Below are 15,344 nucleotides of genomic sequence, written 5' to 3' on the forward strand. Positions count from 1 at the left end.
GTACCAGTTCAAAGTAATAGTAATAACATGGCTGAAGCTTTGGCTGCAAAAAAGGGAGTACAATGGTGTACTTAGGAAGGCCATAATGGCTTCTATCGGGAAATTGACTCACAAATAGTAGCCAACATGCTCACAATGAGAGACACAAACAATCTCAGGCTTAATAAGATCATTGAAGACACTTCTCGGAGCATTAATCAAAGTCATATTCATGTTACCCACTGCTACAGAGAAGCCAACTTAGTGACTGACATACTAGCCAAGAATGCAGCCTCTAGTGGAAACAGTGGGATTTTCTATACATTCCAACAACTTCCAAGGAATGTAAATGGTCCTTTTCTACTAGGCAAGTGGCAACTACCTAGTTTTAGAATTAGGTATGAAAAATCCAATTTTTTTGTAAGTTAATTTTCTCTTACTCTGACATGAGAGGAAAGATTTTGTTGTAATCCTCTCATCTTCGTTCGAAGACTCACTCTGGTCAGTCTTTAATTTTCATTTTTCTGGAGGTGAGGTCCATGTCCCCCTCCAATATACTTACACTATTTTTTTGTTGGAATAGACATGGTATGGGTCTCGCCAACCCCCCCCTATCTTCCAACAAACACATTAAAATAGATTAAACAAAAGATTAGAAGAAAACCTGTAATGTGAAGCTTCTTTACCAATAATAGTAAAAACTGGTACGTACAAACTTCAGTTTCAAAATTTCCAAATGAGAAAGACAGCAGCCAAAGGAGACAAAAACTCGGAATCGGAACCAAAGCAGTAACCAAACGTCCACTCGAATCTTTGCTTCTATTCAAACTCCATTTTTCTTTCTAAAGTTTCTTTAAAGAAATAAAGAAGCCAAATATTTTTCAAACTCTCCACTCAATGAAATCTTTTCCTCCTGTCCCTCTCTCTCTCGTTCTTTTTTTTTCTTTTAGTTCCCAGTCAAGTTTTTCCCTCCTCCTCTTTTTTTACTGTGAGAAAAATGATCTTTTATAACAAAGTTGGTTGGATCGTTGGCTTGATATAGATGTGTGGGTTAATGGTGAGATGAGTGGGGGAAGTTAGGAAGAGATATATTAGGAGATAGTGAGAGAATTTGGGGAAATGGAGATGGGGAGGAGGAAATCGTGGGTTTTTAGTTAGGATAGTCATTCATTTTGTATATTTTTAAGATTTACCCTTTTTCCGTTAGTTTTTAGTAATATTCTTTAAAAACTTTACACAACCCTACTTTAGTGTAAATATTTATTTTAGGTCTAATCTTAATATTTTAAACTTTTATCTCTATATATATGATTTCTTTTAATTATAATTTTAATAAGTAAGCTATGGTATTTTTCTTAGTATAATTTAAACTATAGTGTAAATATTTAAGTTTCTTATATCTATAATATATAAGTCTAAAAGTAGTTGGCTAATATTTTTAGCTATGTATTTTATTTTCTCTTTTCTTCATTTCACAAAAAGCAAAAAGTTATTTAATAAAAGTAACTAACGAAAAGCCAAACCAAAAAGTAACAAACTAAGGAAAAAAAAAAAAGTTTAAAATATTAATATTAGACCTAAAAGAAATATTTACACTAAAATAGTATAGAATTTGGGTGTGGTAAAAAATTAATTGTTCACATTATAATACTATTTATATTTGTTTTGGTTTTATTACTTTGGTACAAGAAATAAATTCAATTTGGAATTTAAAAAACATTTTGGGCAGAAAGAAAATATATTAGGCCCATAGGTTTTCAAACTAATAAGCCCAAATCCTATCTAGCCGATGGGATAAAATAATGGACCATATAACAGATGCGAACTCCCCGTCCATCTCTTTTTCCGGCGAGCTCCTCGGCGATGTCTATCTCCGGCGAAATAGAGTCGTAAGTTCTCTCATTGTCTCTTTAAACCCTTTTGTTGTATAGTACGGATTATGAATTGCAGTGTGTGCTTCTATATGCTATTGGCTTGTAAAATTATGATGTTTGATCCAATTCGAACCAAAACTGAATCTGAAATGCGAAATTGGAGCTAAGATAAACTAAGAAAAGAGAAGAAGCTAGGGATTCTCATTCATAGTCTGAAAATGTAGCTCGAGCTCGATGCATATACTAGATTTAAGCTTCACAAGCATGATTAAGGAACTGGACTTGAAGTGACAAAATAGAGACTACAAACAGATCAATGTGTAGATAATACAACTTATACACAAAAATTATTTGGGTTAATACAATTTCTACACGTACTACTCACGCAAGCACAGCCACATTCTCTACTCTCAGTTCAGCTCACATCAATGTTCTATTAATCTGTCTTTAATTATTGCAAAGTTTCTGTAAATTTGTATTGGAATGAGGAAAAAGATATTACTGCCGTCAAAGATGAAAAAGTTAACATTTTTTTGAGTTTTTTTTTTCCAGTTTTGGAGGTGCTTAAAATTTCATGCATATGTCATCAATTTTATTCACACGGGAATTTGAGTTTGAAACTAGTGCGTTAGGCGATGCAATAGTTATTATTTAATAGTACTCTCTCTATCTGATAAATTCTGATGGGAAAAGATATTAAAGTTATTGTTAAAAACTAAAAAGTTAGTTTACTGGAGAAAACATCACATCATATTTAAAATTTGAGTAGTCTAAGGAAATTGAATATCTGAATGTGTGAAAGTTATATAAACAATGAGATGATGTTAAACGTTTTGGGACGTTCCAAAATGAGAAGAGGGACACATAAATTGGGATAGAAAATGCAGAGGAATTATTGATGGCCTACAAGGGCCATCTACTAGATTTAGGAGAAGAGTAAGAATGTTCTTTGAGAATTTACCGGCATTCTTTTTTTCTTTTTAAGTAAAATATGCTGGCGATTTTACTAGGCTTCAAGCTGCCCTATTATTGACTCGAGGTTTAAAGATGCCATACTATTTGCAAAAATGTCATGGTAGTGTGATGACAGTCAAATTATGCTGAGTTCTCTTCTTTCAGCGCTGCTACTATTCCGTCCATCTATTTTTCGGGCAATTCCTCGGCGATATCTATCTCCGTCGAAATCTATTAGTAAGTTCACTCATGGTCTCTTTCGCTTTCTTCTCTAGGATTCCTATTGTCTGATTCTAGTGAGACTAAAATCATAGCCCCCTTTTACAATTATTTGTAGTGATGTAGTACGGCTTATGAACTGCTGTATGTGCTTCTCTGAGTTTTCTGTTTCTTTACAATTTATTTGCATTCTCATTTGTATTCTATGTGATATTGGCTCATGAATTCTGATGTTCTATATATCTGCTTTTGATTATTGCAAAGTTTCTGTATTTTTATAATGGAATGAGGAAAAAGATATGGATGCCGTCAAAGATGAAATATTGACCTTTGTTGTGAGTTTGCCTCCTTTTTCAATCTGGAGGTACTTACAATTTCATGCTTTTGTCATCAATTCTATCCACACTGGCCACTTGAGTTTAGAAGTTAGTATGTTAGCAGATGTGAAAATTACTATCTTAATAATAAATACCCCTCCATATAATTTTGATGAAAAAATATTAAATTCATGGTTAAAAAGTTAGTTTAATAGGGAAAACATATTATCAAACTTTAATTTGTGTAGGTTAAGGAATATGAGTTCTTGATAGTGTAAGAGTTATATAAAAATGAGATGATGTTAAACATTCTCGGACGTTCCAAAATGAAAAGAGGGACACACAAATTTAGATAGAGGGAGTAAACTTTTGTGTTATCAGTGAACTTTAATGGCAAAATGTTACTTCATTTTGGATTGATTTATAGATCAGTTTCCCTTAGCATTTATATCTTTTCAAATTTGTAGGTCTCAAACATTTCCACTTGTAAAGATAGGCTGGCTTCACACAACACAATAGGTTACTCTATTCGTTAAATTAATTGAGGGGTAATATTTATTCATCTTTTTTTTCCAGGGAAGTGAAGCTTGGAGAAAGCATGGGTAGCATCTTTGTTCCACCTCCACCTATCTTTGACTTTGAATCGCTTTGTTCAAAGTTTTTCTCTTAAAACTCTCTGTAAGTCTTTCTGGCCGTTGCCTGTGAACAGATTGAGAAGGACTCATGATCGCGATCCAATTATGCTGCCGTAGTTTATCTATTCACTCACATCATCTTCATTCCCTACCTGCTGGTCCTTTTTCTTCTTTCCGCTTCTCTCTTTCTTCTCTATCTCGGGTGGTAACCAAAAAGTCTGCTCAAAATGCAAACCGAGAAAATCCTGTTCTCCTTAACTACCTAATAAACACCTTGGACTTTCCAAAATCTAAAGCCCTGGCAGTATCCAACCGTTATCCTTGGGTCAAAAATGTTGAAAAAGCTGAATCGGTTGTCGATTTCTTCAAGTCCATTGGATTCACAGATGCACAAATCCAATCCGCTGTTCGTAATGTCCCACAAATCCTCCTGGCCGATGTTGAAAAGACACTCAAGCCAAAGATCCAACTATTACAAGAACTGGGTATCACTGGTTCTGATCTGGGTAGGCTAATTTCCACAAAGGCGATTATATTAACACGTAGTGTGGAGAAAATACTAAAGCCTTGCATTGAAGTTCTCGATAAAGTCCTTATAAACGGTACTGATAATGGTGATTGGTTCCGGGTTCTGCGAAGGTGCGATTGGGTTGTACATAAATCCCCTCACTTGAGACTGATTCCTAATATTTCATATCTGGAGAGCATTGGGATTGTTGGGTCTCAACTATCATCACTCTTGAAGAGACAACCTCATCTTTTTGCTTTGCCTGAATCTGAGCTTAAAAAGCTTGTCGCTAAACTTATAGATATTGGATTTTCTACTGATTCACGAATGTTGGTGCATGGACTTCATACTCTAGGTTGTATTAGTCATGAGTCTTTTTCGAGGAAATTGCTTTTGCTTCAGAGTTCTGGTTTCTCGATAAATGAGTGCATGGAAATGTTTAGGAGGGCACCAAGTTTATTCCGAAGTTCAGAGGAGAAAATAAGACTTGGACTAGTGTTTTTCTTGGAAACAATGAAGTTAAAGAAGTCAACTTTAGTACAGCATCCTACACTTTTGATGTTTAGCATGGAGGATAGAGTGATTCCCAGATATGAAGTTATTCAGCTGATAAAGTCAAAAAAACTTGCGAAGAAAGAGCCAAGTTTTTATTATGTGATGTGTTTGTCGGAGCATGTGTTCTTGGAAAAGTATATATTGAGATTTACTGAAAATGCAGAGGAATTATTGATGGCTTACAAGGGCCATATTCTAGATTTAGGAGAGGATTAAGAATGTTTGTTGAAAATTTTGCCCGGCATTTTCTTTTCTTTTTTTATCTGTAAAATTTGCTGGCAATCCTACTAGGAGTTGCCCTACTATTGACAAAAATATCATGCTAGTGTGATGACAATCTGGAATAAAAATGGTTGTGACATATCTCATTATGGTTATAGGCTTCGAAAGTGCATAGTGAAGGTGCACTCTGAACATGGAAAATGTTGGATCACCTGCTAATATTGTCAAATCTTTCTATAACAACTTCGTTTGTTTCGATATTTTTTTGGCTGCTATAGTGAAGTGTTGTTATAGAGGACATATATTATAACGTAACATAATAATCGGTTCCGAGATAAACTCGGCTTTTACAGTGAATGGTTATATAAGAATGGTTATTATATAAGAATAATGTTATAGAGAGCTGACTGTTTCACCATCTTAAATTTTAGTTTGTTGAATTCACAATTCTATTTCTATTTGTTACTTTGATGAAAAATGATGTTTCTGTGTAGGGCTGTTCAAAATCAAACCGTAATCGTTAACCGAATCGTAAAAGCGGTTTATTGGTATCGAGTTATCGAGGTAATGGTTGGTGAACAGATTGAAATTTTATAATTAACGGCTTAATGGTTTGGGACGGATTACTCAATTTCTTTATCGAATAAACCGTTAACCCGTTATGAACTTTTATGTTTATACTTTTACCTGTATGGTCTTCTGCATGGTTTATCATAGATTCGCTGCCATTGTCTTCTGCATCAAATATTCAGTTGGTCATTTTTTTCTACTTGTTCTGCTCATATTCTTTGTCATAATATCCATGCTTGATAAGAGGAAGCAGTTGGTAGTCTTATTTCTTAGGTTTCCGTGATCTTTTATATTCATATAACCGATAAGGTAGCCAAGGCATAGAACATGTAAGCTTCAAAAAAAATTCTTCATACATATTTGCTAATCTAGACAGAACCAGCTTCATTTGAAGTCTGAAGTGAGACATAATGACAAATTCTTTCGTTCTCTACTTCTTTTTTATTGTCTATTTGATTTAGTCGATAAACCGCTCGATAATCATTCATCTGATACCAATTCGCTTGATATCTTATTGAATGGCTAGCGGATAACTATATTTATAAACCGACAACCGATAAGCCGAACCGTTAAGCGAAAATAACCGCCCGATCCGCCAGATAAGCACCCATACTTTTGTGTGACACGGGACAAGGCCTTGACCAAATGGGTACTCATTGTTATACTCCCTTAGTTTCAAAAAAATTGGCATTATTTTCTTATTAGTCAGTTTCGAGAAGATTGACACATTCTTATATTTCCTTAAAGGGACGTATTAATAGCCACACAGATGTTATGACTTATTTAAAACCACGCGTTTTAAAAACTTTATAGCCACACAAATGGTATAACATATATAAGATCACAAGTTTTAAAAAAAAAAAATTTTATTAAACTTTGTGTCAAGTTAAATTAGGACAGACAAATTGAAATGGGGAAATAGCAGTTAGGGGATATATATATATATATTGGTCTAATTCTTGGTGTGCAGAATTATTTTGCAGAATACCAGGAACTAGTAAAATAATTAGACGCCACCGTCATAAAAAAGAATATCATGCAAAGGAAAAAGACATTAGCTAAAAAGGAAGGAGTAAAGGCTAAAGATATCATGTCAAAGTAAGGCCACTTAAAGATATCTATTACAAGAACAGTGTTTTGGCTGTTTCTCTTTTTTGGACGAACAGCTGCTGAAACTGACGCACCAAAAACGGAGAGAAAATGAAGAATCTCTTGGAAGTGTATGATAAAAAGAACAAAGGAAAGTTGGATAAGTTACAACTTACATAGCAAAAAGTTGGCCTTTTGCAATGATGAATGTGGACAAGAGTGTTATTTGGAGTGTTTGAAGCTTTTTGGAATCAGAAGGTAGCAAAATTACAGACTTTAAGCTGCAATATATCAGAAAAAGGAAATCATGGGATGTATGAACCAGTGCTTCATCTGTATCTTTAAGAAGAAGAAAAAAAGCTGCAATTAAACTATGCACATGATGAAAAGTGATATACAATGCCAACGGTAAAAGTTACTACTGTGTAACCATGTATTCAAGCCGCACCGCGAAAACAACCTCTTGCGGAAATAAAAGGTAAGACTGCGTAGATAAGACTCAATGTGGTCCGGCCTTTTTCTGGACCCTGCACGGGAGCTTAGTACATTGGGGCTGCCCCTCTTTTAGTAATTTTTGGAATTTGGAAATGTAAATGCCCCTAAATAGAAAGTCTTGGCTCTGTGATGAAAAGAGTTTTTCTTTAAAAATAGGATGAGGACTACTAGTCTTTCCCTAATTTTAGCACTTTCTTTTCTTTAAAAATGAGTTAGCTAGTAAAGTTCACAACTTGACTTACAATGGCTGCACTCAATTTCTTCATAATCTTCACATCACTAGTCTTACCAATTGCATCTGAGCTTCTGTTGTCAACTTATGTTGTCCATGTTGATACCAAAACCAGGCCATCTCATTACTTAACTCAAGATGAATGGTATAATTCAATGGTTGAATCAGTTCTTGAAAACAAAATGGACTCAGATTCTACTTCTCCAAGATTGTTCTACTCATATGATGTAGTGTTACAAGGTTTTGCAGCAAGATTGACTGATCAAGAATCTGAAAAACTAAATAAATATCCAGAAGTCACTCACATTTTCAAAGATCAGTTTAGAATCAAGCTTGACACTACACGTTCGCCGAATTTTCTTGGCCTAAACACAGGTTATGGTCTGTGGCCAAAGTCTAACTTTGGAGATGATGTTATAGTTGGCCTTGTTGATACAGGAATTTGGCCTGAAAGTGAGAGTTTCAAAGACAATGGTATTGGTCCTATTCCAACAAGGTGGAAAGGCAAATGTGTTGATGGAATCGCGTTCAACGCAACAAGAAACTGTAACAGAAAACTTATTGGTGCTAGGAATTTCGTTAAGGGGGTTGAGAATGACTATCATCATCAATCGCCACGAGATCAAAATGGACATGGAACACATACTGCTTCAACTGCAGCAGGTGCAGAGGTATATGGTGCCAATGTATTTGGTTTTGCTAAAGGGAAAGCACGAGGGATCGCGAGTAAAGCTAGGATTGCAATGTACAAAGCTTGTGGGAGTAGTTCTTGTGCAGAGTCTGATATTTTAGCAGCTATTGAAAGTGCTATAAAAGATGGTGTAGATATACTTTCCCTCTCCTTAGGATACGATGATGATCCGTTTTATGAAAATCCAGTGGCAATTGCAACATTTGCTGCTGTTAAAAGGAACATATTTGTTGTCTCCTCAGCTGGAAATCTTGGACCTTATCCATTTTCAGTTCACAATACAGCACCTTGGGTGACAACAGTTGGAGCTGGATCACTTGATCGCGATTTTCCCATTGAAATCAACTTATCAAATAACAAGACTTTTGTTGGTTCTTCTCTTTATCCAGGGAGAATCAGTGGTAAAAGTTACCCTCTTGTTTATATTGAGAATTGCTCTAGAATGACAATCGATTGTTCTAAAGTTGAACGAAAGATTGTAGTTTGCAACACCAGTAAAATCGAAGCTCTAAGAAATGGGATTTTAATTCAGAAAACAGGTGGTGTTGGATTGATTCAATTGAATCTTGCGACTGAAGGAGAAGGGCTCAGAGCAATGGCTTACACATTGTCTTCTGCAACATTGAGTTATAAAGAAGGAATAGAACTTCTTTCTTATATCAAATCGAATGCTAATCCAACAGCAAGATTCGTACGTCGAAAGGGTACAGTAATTGGGAAAAAAGTTAGAGCTCCAATTGTTGCTAGCTTTTCTTCAAGAGGGCCTAATGTTGTTGTTCCTGAAGTCCTCAAACCTGACCTCATTGCTCCGGGTTTGAACATTCTTGCAGCATGGCCAGGTGACCATAGTCGGATTTAGGATTTAAGCTTTATGAATTCAATCTTTATTTTTTACTATTGAACTCAACGGGTTCAGAATATAATATTTTTTGAAATTTTAGTAGATTTTCACATTGTGGAAACAGTCACTAATGTTTGTGTCAGGGGAGGCTATCTGCATAACACCCCTTGGGGTGTAACCCTCCCGTGGACCCTGCGCGAGCGCTGAATACTTTGTGCACCAGTCTGCCCCTTTTTTTAAGTGATTTTATCGCATTGCGTCTGTCCATGCAGGTGACATTTCCCCGACACGTCTCAAGATGGATCCAAGGAGAGTAAAGTTCAACATAAACTCGGGAACATCAATGGCGTGCCCTCACGTAGCCGGAGTAGCTGCACTAGTCCGCGCTGTTCATCCAGATTGGTCCCCGGCTGCTATAAAATCCGCACTGATGACAACATCCACAGCATTCGACAATGCAAAACTTCCTATCATAAAACACGAAGACATGGAGCTAGCAACCCCGGTCAGCATTGGTTCCGGTCATGTTAACCCTGAATCGGCTATTGATCCGGGCCTAATATACGACACTGATACATCAGACTACATCAACTTACTATGCAGCTTGAACTATACAGAGAAACAAATGAAACTTTTCACGAACGAGTCAAATCCTTGCTCGGGTTTCACTGGATCTCCACTTGATCTTAACTATCCATCACTTTCTGTTATGTTCAGGCCTGATTCCTCTGTTCATTTTGTTAAGAGGACACTAACACATGTTGCGGTATCTAAGCCCGAGGTGTACAAAGTAAAGATAGTGAATCTAAATTCAGAAAAGGTGAGTTTAAGTATAGAGCCAAGGAAGCTGATGTTCAATGAATCTTCAAAGAAACAAAGCTATATGGTCAAATTTGAGAGCCATTATGCATTCAACAGCAGCAGGAAAATAGTTGAGCAAATGGCATTTGGTTCGATATCGTGGGAGAGTGATAAGCACAATGTTAGGAGCCCCTTTGTTGTTATGTGGGTTCAGCAAAATTTCAATAACAGTAGATTATACAAATAACTTGATGTGTATGTACATTGTTGTATGTATTGTATCATCGTACCTCTAGCATCCGAGTATGTACTATGTAGAATCATTGTACCTCTAGCCTCCGAGTATGTACTATGTTGTATGTGTTGTATTATCGTACCTCTAGCCTCTGAGTATGTACTATGCTGTATCATCGTACCTCTAGCTTCCGAGTATATACTATGTTGTATTATGTTACATCTAGCCTCCCTTGTGATTTGGTAGTTGTTACAAAGACGATATCTTTATGTCTACTAAAGTATGTCCAAATGCAAATCCACGAAAAAACGAGGGGGCTATTTTGGCTAAATAAAGATAATGGAACTAAATCCGACTGTAATTTACACAGGTTTTGCTTATAAGAAAGGGTTATTTACAGAGCTGTTCAGCCTTGCATATCAGGAGCAATCCAATTTTTAAAATGAGTACAAGAAAGTACAAAGGACTCAACCAAGTCTGTTTATGGATTCTGACCAATATATAAGGAAAGTATAATACGCACACCATAAGGTCCCGTAGCTCAGTTGGTTAGAGCGTTGGTCTTATGAGCCGAAGGTCGCGGGTTCGAGCCCCGCCGGGACCAATTTCTACTCATATATAGTTTATTTTTTTGCAGAATATTCTGCTTTCCAATATGTTAACTTCTCAGAAGTATATATTTAAATGGTTTATTTACACCCAAAAGAAATCATTTTTTACCCCAAAATGTTGTAGTGAAGCATTAAGTACTACTCTATACTTCTCGGGACGAAAGTGGATTAGTCCAAAACAAAACACCTTTAAATATAGTTTGAACTCTTTATTTTTATATATAAAAGAAACCACCTTTGATATCCTTTAGCTAATGACGAAGAAATTAGACATGGTAAGTCAATACTATGCTAGTTTGAGAGGAGGTAAGTCACCACAAATTTTCTGATTAATTACATAACACCATTAGCCTCAAGTAAACATAGATCAAAAGCGGCTTCTGCTGATTTAACTAAATACATTACTTTTAATTTGAACTATTTATACATATGTTCTCTATATATATACACACACGTCTAACTGAACCAGTAAGTCTTGTTTAAAAAAGACATGACATCCGTATCAAGAGATTTTCTACTCAGAGAAAGTAGATTACATTTTCAGAAAATGTAATAAAACCATTTCCTTAACTGAAAATATTAAGAAAAGAATTACAACTAACAACGTAAATATTGTAAGTATAGCCATAAATTAAACATTCTCTGACCGAACTAATATTGCCTAACTTTGTAAGTGGGACCATAACTAGCTGACAATTAAGTTTATTGCCTTTTAAAGATGTCTTCTAGTAAAGAAAGAAAATGTTTAAAATAATTAGTATAGTCAAAAAGGGACCATAACTTCTTATATTTGAACTTTGTCAAAACTGATAGCTACATAAGTGATAAGAGATACCTTCAAATCCCCAGAATCCAGCTCCTGTGGTTTGGAAGAGATACTCCATATCTATGACGAAGTGAGGCTTAATATAATATATATTTGTTATTATGTAGAAAAAGACAAAAAATTGTGAAGAGAGTTCATTCCTTTTTCTATTTTTAGGCTCCATATATAGCTTTGTATTCTTATCTTATTTGTTCGAAAATGACTTTGTTTTGAAATTTGAATAGAGTTAGTGGAACGTATGCCTACTTTGATTACTTAACTAAAGAAAACAAACTTAGTTTCGTTTCCGAATATATTGATTGAAATCAGTCAAACTCGCAATGCGCCGCCTCTACTCTAGTTGCGTTCCTACGCCAATAGCGAAGTCAAAAAAATCGCTTGCGCTGTTCAAGATCTATTATAGTATGTAACAAAAGTAATATTGGTCCTATATTACACAGTATTATTATCGAAAAATATGCAGTAAATGTTACATATTTTGCCGTACAATGAAAAATATAGAGGACAAAGATCCTTATTTTCACTTAATTAAGCTTCTAAAAAAAATTCACATCAACTACACATGCAATCGATAAGTAGGAATAGCAACTAAATGTTGAGCTCTAGCTGTTACTAAACCAAATTTCTCAGTCATATCTAAATCTTCTGGCATCATACCATTTGGTAGCTCCCAATCAAAGCAATGAACCAATTGCGCTAACACCAGGAGAACAATGGTGAGCCCTAGTTGTAATCCGCGGCAACTTCTTCTCCCAGAGCCAAATGGTAAAAGTTGAAAGTCACGTCCCCTAAGATCGATGTTGCTACCAACAAACCTTTCTGGTCTGAACTTCTCGGGTTCAGGCCAAGCTTCTGGATCTCTTCCAATTGCCCAAGTATTTACCAAAATTCTTGAACCTTTAGGTATATCAAAACCATCAACAATACAATCTTCAATGGATTCATGTGGAATTAATAGTGGTGCAACGGGTGAAGCCTAAAACCTTCTTTTATAACCATGTCTAAGTACTCTAATTTTTCCAAATCTGTCTCTTCCACCATTCTATTTGTGCCAACAACTTGTTCCAATTCATTTTGTAATTTCTTCATTACTTTAGGATGCCTTAGAAGTTCAGTGAAAGTCCAGTCAATTGCTGTTGATGCAGTGTCCATTGAAGCTATTAACAAATCCTGCATAGAGAGTTCTTTTTCAGTTGCTAAAGTCATAGTATTACATCTTTACATAATAACTTTCACTTCCGATATACATATAAGGCCGAACCACTCCCAAGATAGCATTCCGGCGGATACATTCGTGTAGGAAGTCCGACGACTACATAAGCCAAAAGACTGCGACTATAAGACTGGCCGAAAGTCCAAAAAGTCAAAAAAGCTTCTTCGGGGTGGTGGCAGGATGTGAAGTAAGTATTTATTGAAAAACTAAGTGTGTGTATATATATATGTGTGTCACTAAAATTGAAACGCTGTAAATTTTGAACCCATATTTCAAAAGTGTAAAAGGGCATTTCGGTGAACTAAGCTCCCGCTATGCGCGGGGTCCGGAGAAGGGTCGGACCACAGGCGTCTATCGTACGCAGCATTACCTTGTATTTCTGTAAGAGGTTGTTTCTACGGCTCGAACCCGTAACCTCTTGGTCACATGGCAGCAACTTTACCAGTTACGCCAAGGCTCCCGTCAAAAGTGTAATGAATTTAATGATTTGAAACTAAAGTTTGAACCTATCAAATTTAAATTTTGAATTCTTCCCTGCCTTTAATTTCACGAAGAACAAAATGACTAAAACTAAATGAACAAATGAAATGAATGTTCCATTTACATTACCAGCATAATAGCCTTGACATGGCGACGATCGAACTCGAATTCAGCTTCTCCAGATTGCATAATAGACATCATAGTATCAACAATATCCTTAGCTTGCTTATTTTCCCTCTTGGAATCTTGAACATGTTCATCAATAATTTTCTCCAAAAAATCATCAAAAATCTTTGCCAATTTTTTCATACATGGAACAAATCCCTGCAAATCAAACCTATCAAGAAAAGGAAAAAACTCACCAATATTTGGTGTTGCTGTTATAACTAAAGTCTCTTGAATTACATCTTTAAAACCCCTTTCATCAAATTCTTCATCCATATATTTCTTCCCAAATACCATTAAACAAGCCATGTTTGCACTTAGTGAAGCAAGTTTAGCACTAATATCAACCTCAATACCATTAGAAGCTGCCCGATTGAGAAAAGTCACAAAATTTCCAATCTCTTGTTTTCTCATTGATTGAAATGAATTGATCTTGAGAGTACTAAGCAATTCTAACGTGCACAATTTTCGCATATTTCGCCAATAAGGACCATATTTACCAAAAGTAAGATTTCTTTGATTATATCCAATATATTGAGCAGCTGTATTATATGGTCTACTAGCAAAAACAAGATCATGTTTTTTCAAGAATAGTTCAGCAGCATGAGGAGATGAAGCAACAATAACAGGAACTAGACCAAATCTCATACTCATTATAGGACCATGTTTTTTGGCTATTTGATAAAGATCTTGATGTAGATTTTTGCCAATCATAAATAGATTTCCAATAATTGGAAACCCTTTTGGACCTGGAGGAAGTTTCTTTTTCTTTTTCATGAATTTGTTGTGTAATTCTTGAAAAATGTATAGGACTATTACAACTAGTACAAGAACTTGCCAGATTGAGGCCATGTTTGGAAATTAATGTGTTTTTGCTTCCTAAGTTGCAAATAATATATAGAACTAAGTTGAAGTTTGGTTTCCGAAGCAGACAAATGAAGTAAAGAAAGGTGGCGAAAGAAATGAATTATTGGGTCCCGTGTCATAATGTCAATCAACCATATTTTTGGGATCCCCCTTCATCTGACCAAATCAGGAAAGTATAAAAGAAAATACGTACAAAAAGAAATGAGAGAAGAGGAAAGGAAGAAATTAATGGCGAAAGAGAAAGAAAGGAAAAAAGAGAGAAACAGAAAGAAAAGAAAAGGAGTTTTCTCCCCATTTGCTTATAAAGATCGATAAAGACTCAAATGAATGGATGCAGAATCATATGTATTCCCATTTTAATTTATTAACGATGTACGAGTAAATGTATATCGAGTATAAATAATATATATATATATATATATATATATATATATATATATATATATATATATATATATATATATATATATAGAGAGAGAGAGAGAGAGAGAGAGAGAGAATCCTCATTTGCATCGTTGTGGTGAAGCTATACAATATTATTGAACCATGGAAATCTGGTTTTATCAAATGTGATTTGCATGTGGTTAATCACAATCGAATATGTCATTTAATTTTCAACGTATTCTTTCTACTATTTCCATGTAATTAATGTGGAGATTTGTGATATAAATGAAGTGTTTATGCTGTTACGGTTATTCACCTATAATTCTTTTTATAATAACCATATCAAATTATAATAGAAAGCATAGTCGGAGACAGGATTTGAATTTTATAGGTTCTAAATTCTAGGATAATGATATAAGTTGTTAGCAACTGAATTCTGAATTTAATTTTGTGTATATGTTAGTGAATTTATTAATACAAATACAGAGTTTAAACTAAAGTTACTAAACTCATACTTCGACTTCTACCTCTGCCCCGTTGGGAAGGTAGCACCGCAAATATTGCAAGAATTTGCCAGATTA

The 15,344-nt window shown here is 35.2% G+C and overlaps 2 protein-coding genes, 1 non-coding gene and 1 pseudogene across 5 annotated transcripts; 3 read left to right on the plus strand and 1 right to left on the minus strand.

The window, feature by feature from the left end:
* The first annotated feature begins 1,702 nt into the window (after nt 1-1,702).
* LOC107766063 (uncharacterized) lies at nt 1,703-5,406 on the plus strand. 3 transcript variants are annotated; one of them, XM_016584775.2, is made up of 3 exons: nt 1,703-1,868; nt 2,973-3,044; nt 3,920-5,406. In XM_016584775.2, exon 3 carries the CDS (start codon nt 4,067-4,069, stop codon nt 5,255-5,257), a length of 1,191 nt encoding a protein of 396 aa, XP_016440261.2. In that variant the 5' UTR covers nt 1,703-1,868; nt 2,973-3,044; nt 3,920-4,066; the 3' UTR covers nt 5,258-5,406. The 3 variants fall into 3 exon arrangements, with proteins under 3 accessions (XP_016440261.2, XP_016440262.2, XP_016440260.2); XM_016584774.2 differs by having other exon boundaries at nt 1,770-1,868; nt 2,864-3,044; XM_016584776.2 differs by lacking the exon at nt 2,973-3,044 and having other exon boundaries at nt 1,747-1,868.
* A 1,643-nt stretch (nt 5,407-7,049) lies between these two features.
* LOC107766062 (subtilisin-like protease SBT1.3) lies at nt 7,050-10,436 on the plus strand. The gene is made up of 2 exons (XM_016584771.2): nt 7,050-9,179; nt 9,454-10,436. The coding sequence occupies exons 1-2, from the start codon at nt 7,661-7,663 to the stop codon at nt 10,227-10,229; spliced, it is 2,295 nt and encodes a 764-aa protein (XP_016440257.1). The 5' UTR covers nt 7,050-7,660; the 3' UTR covers nt 10,230-10,436.
* Nucleotides 10,437-10,747: 311 nt separating this feature from the next.
* Nucleotides 10,748-10,821, plus strand: TRNAI-UAU (transfer RNA isoleucine (anticodon UAU)). The gene has a single exon. It is a non-coding gene; the product is annotated as a tRNA-Ile (tRNA).
* Nucleotides 10,822-12,152: 1,331 nt separating this feature from the next.
* LOC107766061 (cytochrome P450 71AU50-like) lies at nt 12,153-14,466 on the minus strand (annotated as a pseudogene).
* Nucleotides 14,467-15,344: the final 878 nt, after the last annotated feature.

The sequence above is a fragment of the Nicotiana tabacum genome, chromosome 23, assembly GCF_000715075.1.
Source record: "Nicotiana tabacum cultivar K326 chromosome 23, ASM71507v2, whole genome shotgun sequence".
NCBI lineage: Eukaryota > Viridiplantae > Streptophyta > Magnoliopsida > Solanales > Solanaceae > Nicotiana > Nicotiana tabacum.